Below are 21,653 nucleotides of genomic sequence, written 5' to 3' on the forward strand. Positions count from 1 at the left end.
ACTAAATCGCAGAGTTTTCATGCCATGATACTTAAGCCAAGTTTATCAAAAGTTGCACATTATCGCAAACGTAAGAGCGTAACCATTAGTCTGATAAATGCTGCAAGTGCAAAATATCTGATTACAGAATCAAAACAAGAAAACTGTTTGCAGGAAGATGGAGATTTGAAGTGATTAAAAGTGATCGAACAAGAAATGTTACTGGCGCCAACATATTGACAAGGGAAAGTACACTTCACCTTCACTAAGATGAGATGAGACCTGTTGCCGAAACATTCCTTACAACCACAATCCTCGTTCGACCGCTGTTAATTGCAATAGACAGATATAGCTTGAAATGTCCCAATGTACATACAGACAGCTTCACAGGAGCCATGAACTGATACATATCACTGCTCTAGAACAAAATTCGTAGATATGTTGATCTAAAGTGCCGATAGGAATTTACTGCAAACCCAAGGTTCCAACCGGCTATGTCTTCAGGGGTCGTATGGTGAGAGCTGTAGGGGTGCTCATATGTATTCCAATTAGCTGGTCTCAACTGTATGGATCTCTGCCAATTGTTTACCTTGGATACGCATGTACACCTTTGCAATATTTTAACAATATTGTGCGAGCGTCGACTGCACGGGGGGTAGTGGCCTTGTAGCAGTGAGGGGCATTCCTGAAGTGAACAGCGCAGCAGGACACATTTGAAGTAGGATTCGCCTTGCATGACCGCACATAAAGTTACCGATCCCACCATTCCTCGTTGCTACGAGGCCACTGACACGCCGTGCGGTCGACGCTCGCGTGATACTGTTAAACAATTGCAAGGGTGCACACACAATTGCTTGCATACAATGCAATTTTCACTGGTCAAAGACACGCATGCACTTATTTTTCGACAGGGCAATGTTTACGTGTACGGTGTGGAAGGAATATGTGCGGGTGCTCAGGAAGGCGAACGATCCGAAAGGCGAACCGTGTCAGTTGATGCCAACTCTGCGGCGAGCATCGCCTTTCCCGTGGTACCACTCAGAGAAGGTACCTTCATCATCAAGGTCCACGTGCACTGTCCTCAGGGCGAAGACGTCGTCGAGAAAGAACTCAACGTAGTGGTAAGCGCTGCGATTTCAAAATGATGTGGAGCTGGAATTCTACCCCAGTGCCCCATCACATCCTTTCATCCAGGATGGCATTAATGAGCCACATGTCCGAAGCGCTCTAAGGAAATTTTCTGCCCCTTGGGACAGATCTTGTCTCCAAACAGTAATCGTCACCTTTATTTCATATGCCTTTCTTCGAAGAACCGCTCACCATGCCCCATTGCAAAATTCAATATTTGAGATGGAAGTTCTTACACGCCGTCTAGGGCAGTTTTAACGAAATGGTTTTTCAAATCTGCTCATTATTGTAGGAAGTAAAAGAAATGGAATCACCCTATCGCCATACCACCAGGAGGCAAGTACGCGAATGAGTGCGAAGCATGCAATGCTAAAAATCATACAAGACAACGTGAAAACAATATTATTTCGTTTGGTAAAACGAGTCGTCATTGGCAAGGTGTCGCAGTGCTTTTGCATTCATCCACGTAGGCATGCCTTAGTGCCCTTGACTATTTTTTTCTTTCATAGAAGCATTTGTGGGTGCAATCCTGACTCTGACTGGGACGGGTCTCCCTCGAGAGCGATGGCGCACGACGTTTCGCTCAAAATCCCTGTTACCCGCCATACTTTCAGGTCAGAAACGGAATTTTTATGACGCGGGTATTGCAGTGGGAATACTTATGATGCGGGATCGACTCCGCCCACCGCTGGAGATATTCAAATGATTTATTTTTGTAATTGAAGAGCGGCGCATACGCGTGAAGCACTCCCAGTGACTGACGTTGGCTTCAGTGAGGTTTATTGAAGAGCGGTGCATACCAAGTTCCATGTAGCTAGTGAGACAAGTTGGCGTAAAAAATGTTCAATGAAGAGTGAAACATACCCACTTACACATACCGAGTGTCCCGAGCTGACGTGAAACAGGTTTATTGATGTAGTGTGGCACATACTTGGTTTTCACATACCCAGGGATGGATCTAAGTTGGGGTGAAGAGGTTCATTGAAAAGTGGCACATGAGTCCTGGCACATAACCAGCAACACAGGTTGGCGGGAAGGGGTTTAATAGACTGACGACACATATGCAACGTCACATACCCGTGACCCAAGTTGCCTCCACGACTGGTTTCGAGCCCGGTTCCCTCGTTACTCAAGCCTGATGCTGTAGCCACTAGCTCATGGACTACCTAGGGCTTCAAGTTGGCGGAGCAACGGTTAAAGACATCAGCAGACCAACCTCCCCGGAAACTGAGGGAAGTACCCTAATAATGCTAATCGCATTAAACCGCAGCGCAGACACCCGAGCACTGTTTTACTCAGAAATGGAGTAAAAGTTGGGGATGATGTATGCATCGTCGCGCCACCTCACTCGTGGTGGTTGATTTGAAATGCACTAGAGGAATGCCACCTCTTCTGTTGTGGTCTTCTTTGGAACTAGATCTTTGATTGGCACGAAGGAAGCACTGTGAGGTTTTAGGAATTGTATATTACTAGTACACGTACATTGGCATAATACCTGCCCGTAATGTTACTTTAGGAATGAATAGAGACCAAGGAAGATAGTGTTTGCGTAATAGTACACCAAGTTTGGCGATCGTTCTTTAAACCCTCTGGAACCTCCCAGAACATTACAAACAAACTCATTTGTTTACAACGAACAAAAATTAATATCCGTTGTCAACATACATTTTCGTTACGAGTATTCAGTATGAAGATTGAAAATATCACAATCAAAAATATGGTGTTATATATGAATGCTTTAAAGCTAACCATCTGAAACTAGTGCCTTCAACTACGTTAGAGGTGCTTTGTGAGGCTGTAGTAGGTGACATAGCTGAACGAAAAGAAAAACTTAAAGATAAGCTGCGTTCGGCTTTCCGAACGAATAAATTTCAAGTTCTGCGTACTACCAACGATTCGCAATGTGGTTGAACAGTAGCGGCTCCACTTTTTAATGTACTGTCAGTACGAAACTTTACAAACCAAACAGGACCCCTGAAATTGAGTGATAGACTTGCGGGCAAGCTGTTCTTCGAGGACATGGGCCAAAGCGCTGGTGGTAGTGTGGTTATCCAAAAGCCTGTGCCACAGCGCAGCTGTGGTCGGTGATGCTGTGCTTAACAGAATCTTATCTGTTTCAACAGCCCGAAGGAGTGCCAGTTGAGACGGTCTTCTCCGTTCCTATCGACCCGGCCAATGCCCGCAAAAGGACAGTGCCGGGGGCGTTGGAGGAGACGTACTATGGTGAGTGAGATTTAGTAGCAGCTTGCAAGAAGGTAGCGTTAATTTGACTGGTTCCTACCGCGCTCCGACTCAGTTTGCAGTGATGGAGAGCCCTCTTGAAATTGGACGAAATTGGAGCCAGGGAAACCCTGGCCCAGGCCGTAGGTGCCAGCTGCTCCTGGAGCATTCAGAGTAGCCACGTGATGAGTTTCTTCGGGATCCTGGTCGTGGTCTCTCAGGTTTCGTGGGAGCCTCTCTTAGTGCTCTGAACTGGAGTGCAGCCTTCTGAATGAACCTGCCGAATGTGTTAGCGGTGCTGTATTTGTCTCATGCCACTCTGCTTAATTCCTTGTACCAATACTCGAAGTTCTATGTGAGTAGAAAGCCTAGAAAGCTAGCGCGCTTACTAGCGGTCCCATTTCCAAGCACTAGACAGATTGACCTATCAGGTAATGGTCAAAGGCTCGCTTTGGCGACTTAATTATGTACAAACCATCCTGCTCCATTCCCTCATGGTCTGCCATTGATATGGGCGTCGTCCAAATTGTAATATATCATCTGTGCAGATTCAAAACCTCAGGTCGTTAACCTCAGCGAGGCGGTGTGGCAGACTGGCCATGGCGGGCTTGAAGAAATCGACTGCACTGCTGGCTTTTCTTGCAGCATAATAAGGTGGTCGTTTCAAAGCGCTCTAGCGGCTCTAGAAAAATGTCTACTAAAGGGCAGCGCAGCATTAATTCTAGCTTCAGCTTGCGTCGCTCATGGTAACGCGGTAATATCATCACCTTAATTCCTGGTTATCTTCGTAATACACCTTTAAAGCAGTTTTTTTTTCAACACCTTCATAGCATGGCAAGGAATATTCTCAAATGACTTCTCGAATATGCCCCTCGTAATAGCTCATCGTCGACGCTGGCGTCGAGACTCGCATTCTCGCCGATCCCCCGGCCTTACGGCCGTCTCGGAGCTTCAGTATAGGCTAAGTTACTGCGTGTTCTTTGATTGACATTTGATACCGATCACGCCTATGAATGGTGCTGTTTTATTCACTGTGGCTGCATGAGAACCGATGCAAAAGACTTCGTGTGTCGAAAAATTAAAATAAATTCGCTGTTTTAACCTCACTTATTAAGCTGCACCGCAATCAGGCTGGTTGGCGTTTCAGCCCTGTGATGGCGGCGCAGGTGGCCTTGAGGGGAAGGCTTTTGTGGAGGGCCGCGGTTTAATTTTGACCGCCTCCAGTTTTTCAATGAGCACACGCAAAGGACGGCCCACTAGTGGTTTTCCCATTCTGCCATTGTCAGAACCTGACTGTTGCACTCGCAAACCGAAGCGGTCAGAAATTGACCACCTCGTGCTTCTTAAAGGAGTACTAAAGAAAAATGGGTCAAGCTGGTTGAAAAGGTAAGCTTCTGTGGTAGCGAATTTCGTCATTCAATTGTAGTGAAAACAGTTTTTTGTGAGCGAGGAAATGAAAAATTGAAAGAAATCGGAGTGGAACACTCCCATATTTGGACATACGCTCTCTCTCTGTCTCTTGTGATGTAAGCACTGGTTGATTCACAAAGAGTGGCCAAGAGATAGGTCACGTACAGATCAGGCCAACTTTGGCTCAGGCCAACGGCCAAGATCAAGATTAGGCCAAGATCAGGCCAATGGGCGATTCAAACTTTGGAGTGGCACATGTGCCTTGGGTTTGAATTTCCTACACAACAAAATCATATGTTGGCAACCTGAAAGCGATGCGAGACTTCTAGATGAATAATCTATCGATCTAACTCGGCCTGATATATTTCTGTAGTCTCCTTTGACAGGGTGCAATTGATTCACCATCCTGCAGCTGCATCTATGTCCTTCTAGCGAGGAAGCTTATTGGCGTTTTTGAGATTCTTAAGAGTCCACCTGAGTCATCTCAGAGTTTTCCCGCCATGCAACCTTTAGGCTTGCCCTCAATGTCAAGTAGATATTTCTAGGGATAATAGAAGCAGTAGCTTCATAACGCCTGTTCACAGTCATTGAGTGAAAAAAATGAAATAGTATCTAGAGGCCGGCGCCGTTTTTGTAAACAAACATGCAGAGACAAATCTACAGCTGCATCCTTAGAAAAAGTTATGCATTGTTCATAAAAAGCTTGTATAGGAATGATCATCAACATCATCGCTACCATCAGCATAAGACAGGTAAAATGCACAACAATAACCACTACCGGTATTTCCATATCGTGCTCATTGTGAATGAATGGTTGGGTTTCAAGTAGTAGCTTGTAGCCTTGTGCTACATTTCGGCTGGATGTCAATTTTACCCTTTCGTCTAATTTCCTCCACTGTGCAGGCTTCCATAGAAGTGATTCGCCATTTCCAATACTAGATTTAACAGGCCATGACCTGCTGCTTCATCTATTCTACAGATTTCATAGATTCGGAAACCAACCAGCAAACCATCTCCGTTGATGTTGTTTCGCCTCCGGACGCTGTGCCAGGCACAATGCGCTGTTCGCTTTCCCTGATGGGTAAGTGGCTTCGTTGTATTGTCTTGTTTTACCCAAACAAGACTGATGACAGTAGAAGTTGCTACCTATGTGCGGTACAGATTGCAAGGGGTGCTCAATAAAGGCCGAGACCGATGCTTTCAAATCTTTTTTTTTTAGTGGACAATAATTTATCGCCGCCTGTATCCCTTTTTGTAGTCTCTGCAGTAACTGAAATGTACTCGTCTGTCTGTTCCCACCAAGTCTGGATAACATGATGGAAGCCACCTTTTTAGCCCTTTTTAAACATTTCCTCCAATGCACTATAACTACGCCTTTTTCTATGTCAAAGCAATGCCTTCTTCAACCCTCAGGTACGTAAAGAAGTTGGGAATGCCCGATCTGGGACTGTAGAAAACGCATCAGGGGACCATTGTAATGCTTCGGAGAACGGTAAAAATGCAAGTTGATTTGTCATGTAATTGGACATAGAACGTGACGTAATTCGTTGACGTTGGAGACGATTTTTAATATGGTGGCAAAAAGATTGCTTTGCTCACGTTATGTAGGCTCGATAGAAATGACGGGACGCGTGCATTTTACTTGCTGGAGAGCATATAGAAATGATTAAATCTGCCGTTGAATAATTTTCAGAAATGAAGATTTCGGAGCGTCAACCTGAGTGTTTATTAAACAACTCCCTTGTAAAAACATTTATTTTCGATATTGGTCTCTTCGTGTGATGTCTAGTTGACACAGGCGCCAACACAAGCATGGGCTGGAACCCTTGACCTTTCTTGAACAGCCCATTCTGACGCGCTTTTCGTTTCCAGAAGTACATGTTGTTTATTTTTGTTTAACAACAAACAAAAGGCCCTGCAGTGGCCTAACTTTCGAAGGAGTGTTTAAAATAAGAACGACTGCAGGCTATACTGAAAACAAATTTGTTTTGCAATATTTGCACACATGTTAAACTCGCGTAGCTTCGCATAAAATCCATGTTGTGGAGAGCATGCAAAATGACAGCCAGTGGTTGTAAGAAATCATTGTGAGGAATTCTCATATGGGTAACATGCATCAAATATTTTTATTAGTTTTTGACTCAGGTATGTATCGAAACGCACATTCCTCGGCAACACACGCACATACACACACATGCGCTTTTTTAACTCGTCAATACTTCTTTCTAGGCTAGTTATAGTCTATACTCATCAGCGCAGTAAGAAAAAGAACACGCATGAAAGAAAACAGAACTGGCATTATTTGTTATTAGGATAGCAATTATGTGGACATTCAAGGCGCATTTCTGACGTAGGCGGCGTCGTACCCATGATGTTTTGTGTAAAGTTTAAGGGCGATAACATCGTCGCCGCGCGCTGCATGCTGTCGAATTAAAGTGCGAGGGTGAGCTGACGATGGCGGCTCAGTCTCCCTTGCACAAGGAAGGAAAGCAGGGAAGGAGCGCGCCGTTTTCCGTCCGCACAAATCACTGGGGGAGAAGGAGGGAAGGGGGCGGGGGCTTTCTATTGTGGCGGCTACTGCGTACGGCGAGGCCGTGCCGCCCATATCTTGAAAAATCGGAGGACGCTTAAGCTTCGTCTTCAAGAGTGGAACGCGATAGCGTTATCGCACCCCGTTCGCACCGCCTACTCAAACGCGCCATGCCAGCCAAACGTCGCGATCGGCACAGATAGACGGCCCCCACGCACCATGAAGGCAGACGTGATCATGGGGCGAGTGGTGCGCCACGTGTCGGGGCAGCGCCGTACATTGTGAGGAGGAGGAGGTCTTCTGTGTTTGCTGCAAGATGGCTCTGCATGTGCGCAGAGCGCAGAAGAAATGTAGCGGAAACGTACTTCGCTACTCGTGAAACTGTGACTTCTGTAAGTTACATGGTCATAATTACCGATATACACCGCAGTATAACTTTCTACGGCACGTTTCTAAGGCAACACCGCATTCACTAGTGGTGATTTTGTGCCGTTTTGAAGGAACGAACTCGTGGCTGAGTGGTAGCGTCTCCGTCTCACACTCCGGAGACCCTGGTTCGATTCCCATCAGCCCACCTTGCAAGATGTTTTTTATTTATGAAGTGCCTTCTGGGATTTATCGCTCACGGCCAATGCCGCTGACGCTGACACCGACGTCGACGACACCGGCTTTTCTGCGACACGAGCTCCTCAACGCTGTCGCGTTAAAACGGTCTGCGATGAATACAGAGTCTAGAGGCGCCGAGGGCTCATAGCTTCGTGTGTAGTTCGCATTGAAGTGAGAGGCAGCAAGAAGGTAAATTCAGTCGCTGCTGCGACCGCGCCTTCTCTCCAGAGTTTGTTTGGCAGCAAGTGTGCACAATAATCGAGTGAGACGTGTTCTTGTGCGCTTGTGTGCGAGTGGTACCAGGCTTGTTATTTGAGTTAGTAAGCGAATGCTTACTCATATACACGGCCGATAGAGCTGCTCTCCTTACTTCGTACAGACCGTTTTTTCACGGGCGCCACCATATTGCTACGCAGTGGCGCCATCTATGGGCAATTGGCATGCTTGCTTGCGCGACCGCTCCGTTTCGCATGGCAAGTATATGCATGGTGGCAGTTTCTGGCATTTGTTTGCGCGCTCGTGCGGTCTATTTAGGATGACGCGGCGTTTTCTATGTGGTGGAAAACGGTTCTGTGAGACGTACTGAAGTAGTTTAAGTCGGTATGGCTGGACCTTCGCTGGCGTTGAGGCGAACGGAGCACGCAACACAATGTGTGCGCGCATGTTTGAGCCTACAATCAGCCTACAATCAGAAATCAATTGTGTATTTCTGAAAGTTCCATTCAATAATGTGACCTTATTGTAGTATTATCCTCTAGTTCTAAGCTGCTGTTTAAGAGCAATGGAAAATACGCGACGATTGAAACAGCGTGGGTACCGTTCTGCTACGATAGTCCAGAGCTGTGCTGTTATACTTTGACGAGCATTCAAACTGTTAGGTGCAGATTACTTTAAGTGTCTGCTTGGTTCTGTGTGTGTTTCCACCCATGAATAAAATAGTTTTGGTTAGTAATAACAGCATACCTTACGGTGTGAACTGTACTTGTTCAGCAAAGGGACCGTTTATGAACTGTGCGAGCATCCTAAGCTGTGATAGATGCTGGATTACAGATATCTTTGTTATATATAGCGCATGGTCCAAGCATGCGGTATCATTATTTATAGATCTATAAATGTTGTGCGATGTGACTATGCGAGGTCGTACTGTGGTGTTAGCCCGTTTTCTCTATTCTTTTTTTCTTCGAGAAAGAGGATGACAACAGAATTTTTTTTTGGTTTTGTTCGTACCATTCTCTACGAAGCACTTACATGTATTAAGGCAATTTTGTCCTCAAAAATAGCCATCGCAATTTTTTTATGCGATCCATCTCGGATGTGGCTTTACAGGGCAAAAAGGTAATGCCAAATACCTTAATAATGTAAATAAAAAGGTAATACGCATCCAGGTCACATTCCTCGCTCGTGCACACGAGATTGAACTGAGTTCGCTGGCTCACGTCCACCCGCTTTCACTTATACGAAACCTCACGGCGTCGCCGACGCAAAAATGCGCCTGGAGTGTTGAAATAATTGCTATCGCAATAATAAAATGTGTTTGAGCGTGGGCACAGAATTGCAGGGGATAGCTCTTCCAATACAATATCTGTGCGTCATGTCTCGTGTATACGTCTGGTCAGCACCGTGTGCATTTCAGAGGAAATTGACTTAAAGTGGGACTAGCTCCAGAGCAACAGTTTTTGTATTTCGGGGTTGTACACTGCCTAGACACTATGGCTTGCCCTTCGTATTCTGTCGAGCTGTATTTACAGTTGATATTGGATGTCGATTTTCAATGACAGAAAGTAGCATTGAGGCTTTTTGTAAACACCTTAGTGCTGGCCTCTGTATTGATTTTGGCTACGCGAGTCTCGTGGGTCTCTTTAAAGCACCCAGGTGCAGACCACGATGGTGTTTGCCTTCGATTTAGATTAAAGTTGGGCCGCTTTAATCGGGAATTGAACCTGCAACATAGCTCTCAGCAGCAAGATATCATAGCCACTTAGGACGTTTATGCAATCTCGAGCATTGAGAATGCCATTCTTAGTTCACTGAGAACCATTTCAAGGCACAGGCAAACATTGGTGCCCTTACCACGCGTAGCCTTGTCGTAAAAGAATAGGTTTTCTCTTTCTTTTCTTTCTCAGCAGATAACTCTACATGTAATGAACACATCCGGGAAGTTCGTGCACGTTTGTTATGGGATAGTTTGAGTAAATAGAACTACCCGATATATCGAACAAATTTTTTTTGCACAAACCTCGTTGTTTTGTAACCAGATTCGAACGCATTGCCGAAAGTTATTGGTCCAGAACACGCTCTTTATTTCGGGTGTAATGATGACTTTCCAAATCATCTCGTCACCTAGGAAACCAGGTAGGCTCGTTGGCTGAAGAGACGCTGGAGAAGATCGGGGTCCTCATGAAGATGCCCAGCGGAAGCGGCGAGGAGAACGCTGTGCTCATGGCAGAAACGCTGTATGTTCTCGAATACCTCAAGAGGAGGAATGTTACTGACCGTGCACTTGAAGAGAGAGGGGTTCGGTACCTAAGGGATGGTAAGCTTATATTTTTCTTATTTATTTATTTCTTCTTATTTCAAGACACTATAGGTAATTTGGCCTCACCAGCATGGACATATTTCTAGTACATTGGTTAAAAAGAAAGTTCAAAAATTTACATAACATTGCAAACGGGCTTGTGATAATGTACACGTCAAATGATGGAGGAAGCAGAGAAAGTACAAAGACTGTCAGGCATTGTCATATCAGCAGGGGAAAAATGAGGTGAGCAGGAACAACCAACCATTATGACGTAATACGTGAATAAAATAAATTGTGAGCATATCTAAAGTATAGATCTAGTAATCGAATATTCCTGCAATTTATTCTCTTATTTGCTTCCTTGGCTGACCGGATCCGGAGGTGTGTTCTGTTTTTCAGTAACACGAGGAAAAATGCACGTTGAAATTATAACGCTTTGTCTGTGCACCGAAGGAAAGCCTGATGGGAAGTCTTTCCCTTTGTTTCCCCGCGTAGGATATCAACGGCAGCTGTCTTTTCGGAACGTGATCGGCCTTTTCTCGAAATTTGGGAACAAGGTGCCCGGTAGCCTGTGGTAAGCTCCACAGTCTCTGCCTATTCACTGTTTTTAAGCGGGCGCTTTAATCGCATCAGCTATAATACTCTGCATCAGACTTCAAGTATGCTAGGGTACGCAAGGGTGGCTGAAAGGGGCATGTTGGTAATGTTGCATCTTTGATTAACAGCATGACGACCTACATGAGAAGTAAGCAGCTCTCTTTCCTGTCACTTCTCTTACTTCCGATGTAGATCGTCGCGCTGTTAACCATATATGCTAGTGTACCATTTTGTCAGGGGGGGGGGGGGGGGGTAGGTATTTTACTGACATGCCGCAAGCTAGTGGCAAGGTGAAGCTTATTTGGCTTTGAATCCGAGCTAGTTTGTATGGAAACGTCTTCGAATGAATCAACGCTAAAGACTGGGAAACGGTGTATGGCAAGTGAACGCGCACATCGTGCTGTGGCTTCTTTTGTCAGTCATTGCGTGTTGTCCTAATGCTTTTTCGTTCAAAGGTGAAGCTTGGCATCACCACTCGGCTGCTGAAGTGAGCTTGCGATTGGAAACTGCTAATTAAAAAAGTCAGGTTCGTCCGATAGGCGGAGCATTGATGGTGGTAGCAAATTATTAGACAGCTATACGAAGTAAGGTTAGTTGTTTTAGCAGTTGCATAAAGTCCTGTAAATGCTGACTTACTAACTAAATGAACAAGCATGTTTTCACACATGCACCGGCGTGATGAAGAGAGGTAGCAACGCCGGCCTTCATCATGGTACAGGAGGCTTTATACAAAAGTTACCCAGCTGTGTTTACGAAAGCAGTTGTCACCAATAACTTTTGTTCCTACAGGAACTATTTGTACCATGATCGGAAAAGAATGACTTTTATTTTCACGCACTTTTGAGGTCGTCAGTGTGGGTCGCACTCTTATGCGCCGATGCAATGGCGCCGATACAAAAGGCGCATGCTCTTGCGAAACCCGAGTTCGGGGGAGCATAACACCAAACATTATATAGCTCTTTGAGAGGCACGTGCTCTCATGTGGGAGCTTGACATGGTATATGTGCATTGTACGAGACCTATACGAGGCTTATGCCTGGTCTAGACGTGGTTATGGAGAGCTCCGGAAAAAGCAGTTGGGCCGGCAACTTCTCCCCCTCTGACGGCTGCTGGAGAGGGCTCTATTGTCGGGAGAAGAGAACGACAGTCGCCTTTTATGCCGGTGCTCACAATGTCGCTGGAGGCGACAGGGATGTGACGAATTGGCTTATATGTGGACCTCTAATTACTGCTGCAGATGTACAGGTGAAAGCCTTTGTTCTCTGTGGAATTAGGCAAAGAAAGAACAAGCGCTGCCTCAATTTTGTCGCTGTAGCAAATGTATGCCTTCAGTCGCATCATTCCTTTATTGAAGTGAATATCTCTCAAAGCGTTTGGCCATTCGCTTACATTGACGGTCATCTTTGAATGTTTCTACAGAAGTTATGTTTCCGGGAGTTTTTCACTTGGATGCATTTGTATGCATCCGATACGAGAGCCCACGCAAGAAATATGCGCAGGGCTGTTTGATAGCGTTTGCTCGACGTGTCCTATTGTTTTATTTGTTCTCATTTGTAATTTTTCTTGCTTGCAAAGGTTGACAGCATTCGTCACGCGCACATTGTGCAAAGCGAGGCAGTACACTAGCATCGACGACTCGGTCATTTTATCCGGCCTGTGGTGGCTACTGAGACAGCAGAATTCGAGGGGAGCTTTCCGGGAAGAGGGGCCTTACGCCAAGGACAGCATTCCGGTAAGTTAGCAAGTTGAAGGACCTTGAGTGGTTGGCTTCCCGATCTTGCTTAATTTGCCCGACGCAGTAAACGGACTATGAAAGACGCCGCTGTGGAGCGTTCCGGATTAACTTTGGCAACGTAGGTGCGTTTGCTCCGCACTCAGAGCTCTTTGAGTGGGCGTTCCCTTTGCATTCCGCGCTCATCGAAAAAACTCGGCATCGTGCTCAGCGACAGACCATCACCGCCACTGAACAACCTGCTATAAAGGAGCGCTCGCACAAAATGAAGTGTAGTACTGAAGTCTGTACCTGGTACAAGAAAACGAACTGGGCCTAGCTTGCTTAGGGATATGTGTTGTGGCGCAGAGTTGTAAGGTGAGGGATAGCTTTAGATTGAAAGAGAAAAGTTAAGCTCCACTAGCGTGTTAAGGAAATTTTGAATACGAAGGAAGCCGTATTGGTTCTTTTTTAATAAAAGCACGTGTAGAACAAATGCCTTTAACAACAACTTATCAATTTAACTTAGCGTTGTGAAAGAGATAGAGATAGTGTATTTGAGCTCAACCTGATGTTTATGTGTCTTTGCGTTGTGTCTGGGTTATTTTTGCTCCTCATGGTAAAAGTGGCTCATTTACATTTCTTTTCCTTCTCAGCGTAGATTATTAATATACCTTCAATATACCTTCAATATCCCCTTCAGTCCCAAATTACGTTCAACTGTCGATAAATGTGTGAAATTTACATAATTTTATGCCACGGTGCTGGAGACTCCATAGAAAGCAAGTCAAGGTGGGATGAGAATAACTCTGCATTTTATAGACCGTCACCATAATTACATAGCGATTAATTATTCATTTATTGTACAGTCAGTCATGCTACGTTTCTTCATTAAAAATAATGAATCACCCGCTCGAAATACAAGCACAGGTTAATTATTGGGTGGAAGCATTGCAATGAGGGAAGAAAATGTTTCGCAATTTCTACCAAAATGCCCCACTTCAAATGTCCCATCAAACACGCTAGCGCCTTCACCAAAGCTGTCGTCTGAAGCAATAAAATTCACTCAGAAGTGAAATGGGTGTACTTTAGGGAAGCAGAATGCTCACTTTACTCAAAGCTTAATGTTAGGTGTCTATTCCTTGCAACCACTGCAAAGTAATGACAAATGTAAGTCACGTCCACAAATGTGTATGCCATGACTGAAGGGGATAGGGTCATCATCATTAACATGCCTTGCGCTCACAATCTATAGATTGCTCTAATCCTACCTCTGCAAAGGCTTGAAAAATTGTTCCTTAGAAACCAAACACCAAACGGGCTACGAGAATGATGTGGGAATTCGTCGATAAGCTCTTAACAGATAACTCTCTAACATTTTGATAGTGCCATATTTTTCTTGTGGCGAATGCCGTATAATGAGTTCAGAAATGGTTGAGACATGACTTGGAATGCAGGCCCTCCGCCGACTTGTTTGTATATGAAGAACCGAATCTTTGAGCTACTATAGCTGCAAAAATGAGCGACACGCGTGATTCCAATGTTGGCACAATGAAACGGTGGTTTGTTATTCTTGTTTCTGAATCTTACAGGGAACTGAAGACAAGTTTACGGCCATGACAGCCTTCATATTCATCACCTTGGTGGAATGTAATCCGTTCATGGAAGAAAAGATACGCGTGATCAGGAAGGTGACTGTCATTTCACCTATTAGCGCGGGTTCAGTTCGTACGTCACTGAAGCATTCTCGTGGCATAAGTTCTCTTGACCACAAGCACTTTTGAAAGAGAAATTCTAAAAAAATGTTGAAGTATTTTATCAGTCAAGCTATTCAAACAAGTTCTCGGGAGTGCACTAGATGCTTCCCCTAACGACTCGTAATACACCCTCGAATTTCAATCTCACTTGCACAGCCAAGAGAAAAATTACCTTTATCGATACTGCTGCAGCTCAAAAAAATTGTATTCAGGTATGGGTGGTCAAGATTTTTGCTCGAGGTAGGCATACAATATATTCCAGTGAATAATCAGGCAGGAGATAAACTTCAAGTTCATCAACTACGAGTCCAAAAGCATATAATTGTAGAAACAAAAAAATAATGACCTCTAGGCCTGTTTGCGGTTATGTAATCAAGGGTTGAACGATTGAAAATACTCTGCATTTTTGGTGATAGGGCAAAGAGCGTGTGATTTCTCCGAGGCCAGTGTGCCAACCGACATTTTGGGCTGTCAGGAAAATTGTCTTCAGTTCAGGTGCTGAGTCTGTGTTAGCAGTACCGCAGAGAAAACCTGACGTGCAGATTACCACAGCCTGCAGTGATGTTTGATCACCTCAGCTTCTGAGCTTGCGAGTTTGCGGGGATATTTTTTTCTCGATCAGATGTAAACGAACAGGGAATCTTTGCTCGATTGCAGGAAATATTTGGGAACATGCGGATGAGGGAAATTGTTTTAGCGAAGACTTTGTTTCTAAATACGTCTCCTTTTTAGCATGTTTAACACACTCCACTTATCTTAATCTTTCAATCCTAGAACCGCAGCTGATTCGATTGATCTGTCGTCCGACACAGTCACTGTTTCTCGCCCTCCATAAATTTTTGTGAGCTTGTGAACAACACCTGTCGCGGAACGTGATGCATTTTCTCTAACTGATTTTATGTTCCACTGAACGTGATGTTTGTATTATCTTTGTATTAATTCTAATTTCCTTTAATTAGAGATACGCTGTTGATTACTATGGAACTTTTGCCTTCTTTCTCTGATGTATTGTCTTGCCTGTGTGTGTAGGAATTATTGGACTGTTTATGGCTGCAAATGTTTAGGACACACACATCCCTTTATAATACCCTCAGAAGAGGTCGTTTTAGGGGCGATGTAAAACAAATATCTAAAAATTGTGCAGATCCCATGCACTGTGGGAACCATTTGCAGGCATCTGGTTATCGAGCATTCTTATATTTCGGAGGGAGGGGGTGTTCTTGCAAAGCGATACCAGGCGGACAGACGTGTTTGTCTAAATTGAGCAGTTGTGCGTGTAGGGTCGTGAGCGTTTGCGAGTATGACGAAGGCAGTGCGATTACGACCGTGCTGAAGACGGACGTATGGTGGCAACTGCACGAATTCTTACGACATGGTAGTTCTTTTTAAAATTTATGCATAGGTAGCAGACGAGTAAAGGCACAGATGAGGAACACACAGGTTGGGATACCATCATTGGTTATGTGTTGTACTATCACACGCACCTAAGTCTGTGTCGCGTGGTGCGTGCTTGAACGTTGAGTGTACTTGTTCACCATGAAGAAATGATAAACCGTGATCGCCTTGGCCGTTCATAAAGTTGGTACACCGTCGCACAGTTTATAAGTAGCATGAACTGCTGCGAGGCAGGTACGGGGGGGAGGGGTTGTGCTGGTACCAAGGATTGTTCGGTCTAACACGACGCCTCAAAGCACGAGTTGCCATAAGAAAAAACAACAACAAAGAAGTGGTGAGGGTGCACTCGCCACTTGTTTCAAAGAGAAGGCTGGAATTGGAATGGACTTTCTGTGAAATAAAGCGAGACAGGCACCTTCACCTATGTGCCTACCCATTTGCTGCAAAGAAATGCGAAGAATGAGGCAAAGAATTCTTCGCACTAATTAATAAATGAGCTGCTTCAAAGTACTGACAAATTCTTGCCCTGGTTAGCTTGTTTCGGCGATCGCTTATCGAGGAATGAAAATGGTGCAGGAAAAAAAAACTTCGGATAGATAGAATGCACAACACAACTGAGAAACGCAGGGATGTGCAATAACTTCTCCTCACTCATTTTATGTTTACGTGGCGCTTGGTTGCGCAAGCACTATCGTCGGCACTCTTACGTGACGGTAAATAATCTGAAGAAGCTTTGTCTGTTGAGAACTTCCGGTATTGCCTATTTTAGTAATATTTTCCCCAAAAATATGGCTACATTTGATGTTTGAACCCATTGTGGTGTCACTGTAGGTGGGGCACTGTGCTCCTCAGCACTAGCTCACCGACTTTGTTCTGGGCAGCATTCTGCAGGAGTGGAGGAAGAGGAAGAATAGGAATGCAGGAAAGGTAGGGAGGTCAACCAGACGTACGTCCGGTTTGCTACCCTACACAGGGGAAGGGGCTTATGGGAGGCAGGAGCGGAATGCAACAACGGTTGTGCACCATGCTTCGGGTGCACGTTAAACAATCCCTGGCGGTAAAGATTACTTCGAAACACTTGCCTGCAGCGTGAGAGATAGCCCATCGTGCAGTACTCAGAATCTCGCAGAATAATACTAGATGGCATAAGTTCTCTTGAGCACAAGAACTTTGGGATGTTCAGCACTTGTTTGCGGAACATCATTATAAGTTCAAGCATTTTCTGTATTTTGCATCGCCGCAAGCTTTGTGCGTAATGCGAATTTTTGTGCATCGAGTACTACTAGGACTCAATGCACGGGTAGGAAAGCTATAGGCGGACGTGTGTCCGATTTGCTACCCTAGGCAGAGAAAGGAGGGGGGTTAAGGGACAAAATAAAAAAAAAGAGACGGAGTGAGGCACTAGCAGAGATAACGCAGTCAATTTCACAAACTGCAGTAATGCCTGCGTTGCTTTGTAAGTCTCCCATGTATGCGTGGGCTGCCACGGGAGTGTGTGAGTGAGAAAACTTTATTTCGGAACAGAATGATTCGTGTCCAGCGAGTTAGTGGGCAGGGGCACCCGCCGAAGTTACGGCCAAGAGTTCTTGCCTCCCAGCGGCCTCCTTGGCCCGCTGGACGGCCCAGAGTTGGTCTTCTAGGTTCGAGCTGAGCAGCCCGGCCTGCCATCGCGCGCAGAAGCTGTCTACGGAGGTTTCGCTCTCATTGTCCTGTATTAGTCCCTGCCGTTCCCATAGCATGTGTTCTAGCGTGGCTCTGGTGCCATACACTTTGCAGCTATCTGTTGTGTATATGTCTGGATAAATAGCCTGCATCAGCATCGGCCTCTTGTATGATTTGGTGTGTAGTCGCAACTGGACAGCTTGCGATCTACTGAGTTGGGGATGTGGTGGTGGATAAGTGCACCTCTGCATCATGTAATGGTTGGTGATGTCATCTCTTGGGTCACGGCCCAAGAAACTTTTAGTTTCGGAAAATGGTCCACAATATTTGTGGTTTAACACACTCCGAAGACCGTATTGTTCGACGTTACTAACGATCCCACAGTAACACCGTGCATGTACGATTGCATCTTCACAGTGGCATGAGTCACAGATGGCTTTGTGTCACGTTGCGTGCTTTGCAGCCCGACCGGCATCCCATGCTAGTGACTGCAACGTACCTGAGCGAGACAGATTTCAGAAATGAAAACGCCCACGCAACGGCTCTCGCAGCGTACGCAATGATGCGAGGAAACGTCACGGGAAAAGACAGCGCACTGTCGGCCCTCATGCAAAAGCTCACTCACGAACCTTGTAAGTCTTCTATGCGCTTCCTTGCTTATAGCACTGCATGTTTACAATAAAAAAACAACCCATCAAATGAGAGGAATAGTGATATTAGAGTGCGGATTAGAACCTATTTTGCAAATTTCTCAATAAGACGAGCAAAGAATAAAAAAAAAAGAACTCGGTATGGCAAGGAGATGTTACTATGGTATTAATTTTGTCCGTATCGGCTGCTATTTTTTCATCTTAGTTTTACGACCATAGTATCCTAGCATAGAGAGGGGCACGAGGCAGTTATCATATGCCAGCACGTTCTGGTGACACGAAGGTGTAGCAGTCAGTGCTTCTTACCTCTGAAGCCACATTTCCTTTAAACTGTTTCAAGAAATTCTCTGGATTTACACAGAACTTTGTAAGATGAATTTATTCAGTTTGTATCTGTGAATTCTTAAATATATACTTCTATGTTATACAGATCTATGGAAAATTGATAGTTTGAATTTATTTCCAAGCTTGTTTTGTAAATTTTAACAATGAAATCGCTGCACTCGAAGTTAAATAATGTTGAATTGCAAGCCACGCAAACCAGTTGTTCGTGCTAGCAATACAGTCTCCTTAAAACTACATTCACAGAACGAGATGTCAGCGCTTTTATACTCGCTCCACGTGCAAAATGAATTCGAACAAAAGCAAAATATGCCCAGGTTGACAAGGAACCCTATTTGAATTGTGAGGAAGCGGGCACAGTACTACGCCGTATAGCAGATAAAGTAGCAATGTCAAAACAGTGTGTCCCTTCACGACACCAATTTGAAGTATGTGCTGTAAAATTTTCGGAGATGTTGTGATGTACTGACATTCCAGCACCACGTTTGCTCGCTTACAAGTCATTTGTAGTGAAGCGCGCAGATATGCGGCCTATGTTTTTTTCTTTCCCCTATGCCAAAACACGCCCAAGCATGTGACTACTGGGACTCTACAATGCGATTCTGATGCTCTCTGCCTATGGATGGCTAATTTCACTGCATAGTCGGCTGCGCCGACTATGCAGACCCTGACCACCTAGTCATGCTCGGCGCTAAATTTAAGTGTCTGCTAACGCCGAGATTTGCAGGTGCGGCCCTAGCTGGCATTGCGCCATACATTCGTTTTGTCGATTACAGATAAGTATACTTGATTTAAAGGGGGATATCCAGTTGATGAGAGGCGTTCACTGCACTGCAGCAGGACGACAAGTTGCACTTCGCTGGCTAATGTGAAACTAATTTGGGCTGAGTGAAAAGAAAACGTCGTCACATCAGCAGCTCCTCGTAGCGATCATTTCGGCATGGTGGCAGGGGTTTCTCTTGTCTTTGAGTCTTTTTTTTTCTCCACGTCGTAGCACCGATTTTCCCTAGATCTGAAGGAAAAATTTCCCAAGCGAAGCGGAGAATCCCTGGATCTAGGGAAGTCTTGCTCGTGTTGTCAGCACTGGTAGCAGTGCACTAACTGTGCTAAATTTATATGTAGCCCTCTCCGTACTGCCATTACAGATGTGTTGGGGGCCGACTCTGTTCATTACGGAATCATGAGGCATACCTGGCGCTGTCTAAATAGCAGTGCTCAAATACCCTAAATACCCTCACTGCGACAACACTACTCCTTTAAAACCGTGATTCTTTTATTAAAAAGAAAAATTCAATGCCCTCTTCCCGGGCCTTGGCGTGTCGGTCCAGTCAGTTTCTTGCCGGGTGAAGTGGGCCGATCCTGGAGGTAGCGTAATCGACGGACGCGTTGGTCATGCGGTAGAGGTCTCTGCGTCCTGTTCTACCTGGCGGGCAAGCTGTCGCTACGCTGCGAAAAGCTGTGGCAGAAGATGAACAGTTGCACAGCATTTGAATAAGTGATTCGAGAAAGCTTTGCTTAGCACATAGATGCCATTATGTGGGTTGGATTGGCATGTTTTTTACAAGTGTTGGTTGAAAACATTTTGTAGAACAAAGTTAAACAGGCAATTATCCCGAGCAATGAATTGCTTTCGAGGTGCAAAGGAGGTTTCACGGAAGGCGGCAAACTATTGCACACTTGCTCTCAGACTGAGACTTCTCTGTATGTCATGCTATACACTCCACTTATGTCGCAGTGCTGAACACACGAAGTACGGGAGGCAGTGCGACTCCATACGTTGTCGAAGGCACAAGTTACGCGCTCCTTGCCCTGCTAGCCAGTGACAATAGCGACGCCGGTGTGATCCAGACCGTTGTGAACTGGCTCAACACTCATCGCCCTCTGTCCGGTGCTTCCTCTTCAACACATGTGAGTTTAACTCTTTGTATAGATGAAAAAGAAACATACCTTTTTTAGTACGTACAGATTTCATCACCCCTATACTGTGGAACTGAGAAAAACTTATGTGAGTCTCCATATGCATTAGATAATGTAGCTTAGTCGGTTAATGCGATGGTGAAAAAAAGAAAGGCAAATGACCTCAGAATTGTAGGGAATGCGAGATAAGTATTCAAAGCATGAAGAAAAGGTGGGCTTCTGTCCATGACAAAAGGCCAACTATATCAACTTTAATTGCGCAGAACAAATATCGGATTTAAAAGAAAAGAATGCGCAACCGTATTTGGTTTCGTGGATAAGCTTCGGGGCCACATTGCCGTTACAGCTCACCGTAGAGGAAAGTTATACTATCATGTGATTTGTTGCGCGTTGAGGTTTTGCTTACATTTTGTAATCACTGAGATTAACTTGGCATGCCATCACTGCTGAACAGGTGGAATAAAAGTGGCGTCAAATTTTTAAATTCGCAGCGGCCAGCAGAAAACAGCGTCCGTGAGAATAATGCAGTATAGCCAACTGTTTGTCAAAAAATAAAAAATAAAGAGAAAGAAACTCAACTCAATACAAGGACAACAGAATGCGTGTAAGTTTTGTAAGCGTATTGCAAATTCTTTTTTTTGAAGCACCCATTAGTGCCCTTATTTTACGTTTTCCTGCAAAGTCACTGTTGGCTTTGTTCACTGTTTTGTCAAGTACATGTATAACGTTTGATCTTATTGAGTTATTGGGTCATGTTTAGACGTGCCTCCACCTTCATCCTTGTATCGAGTGAGCATACATCTGCGCACACCTGACCAGTGAAAATGCTGCCATGCACGCATGCAAATCCTCATACTCCTCAGGTGAATTAGGAACTCGTGTTTGCACGCGGGACCTGAACTTCTGTTGGAGGTAAACACTTCATTGAAGAAATAGCTCCCTGTCTGCAAAGTTTCCTTCCGGTCATTGCACTAACTCGCTGCGACCGTTCTCGAGTTCTCAACGGGGACTCATAGTCGGCTTCCGTGCATGCAAGAAATCTTAATTTCAGGACGGCGCAGTAGCCCTCCAGGCGCTTATGGAGTTCGACGTGAAGTCTTCGGAACCCGACATGGACCTCATGTGCGATGTCACTATGAGTGGACAGCAGTACTTCCACAAGAGCATTCGGATAAGGCCCGACAATGCAGCAGTTCCCCAGGAGGTGGATGTGAGTATACTCATGAAAGAT

General features: G+C 45.0%; 1 protein-coding gene across 5 annotated transcripts in view; it reads left to right on the forward strand.

The window, feature by feature from the left end:
* The window catches only part of LOC139060923 (complement C3-like), a 184,687-nt gene that overhangs the window by 140,295 nt on the left and 22,739 nt on the right, over window positions 1-21,653 (forward strand). For all 5 annotated transcript variants that reach the window (XM_070540234.1, XM_070540233.1, XM_070540236.1 and 2 more), the window contains 10 exons: window positions 891-1,100; window positions 3,231-3,330; window positions 5,717-5,818; window positions 10,218-10,406; window positions 10,887-10,965; window positions 12,564-12,720; window positions 14,292-14,390; window positions 17,977-18,145; window positions 20,241-20,413; window positions 21,474-21,632. In XM_070540234.1, coding sequence (XP_070396335.1) covers window positions 891-1,100; window positions 3,231-3,330; window positions 5,717-5,818; window positions 10,218-10,406; window positions 10,887-10,965; window positions 12,564-12,720; window positions 14,292-14,390; window positions 17,977-18,145; window positions 20,241-20,413; window positions 21,474-21,632 — 1,437 coding nt within the window. The remainder of the gene's footprint in view (window positions 1-890; window positions 1,101-3,230; window positions 3,331-5,716; window positions 5,819-10,217; window positions 10,407-10,886; window positions 10,966-12,563; window positions 12,721-14,291; window positions 14,391-17,976; window positions 18,146-20,240; window positions 20,414-21,473; window positions 21,633-21,653) is intronic.

The sequence above is a fragment of the Dermacentor albipictus genome, chromosome 6 (genome assembly GCF_038994185.2).
Source record: "Dermacentor albipictus isolate Rhodes 1998 colony chromosome 6, USDA_Dalb.pri_finalv2, whole genome shotgun sequence".
Lineage (NCBI taxonomy): Eukaryota > Metazoa > Arthropoda > Arachnida > Ixodida > Ixodidae > Dermacentor > Dermacentor albipictus.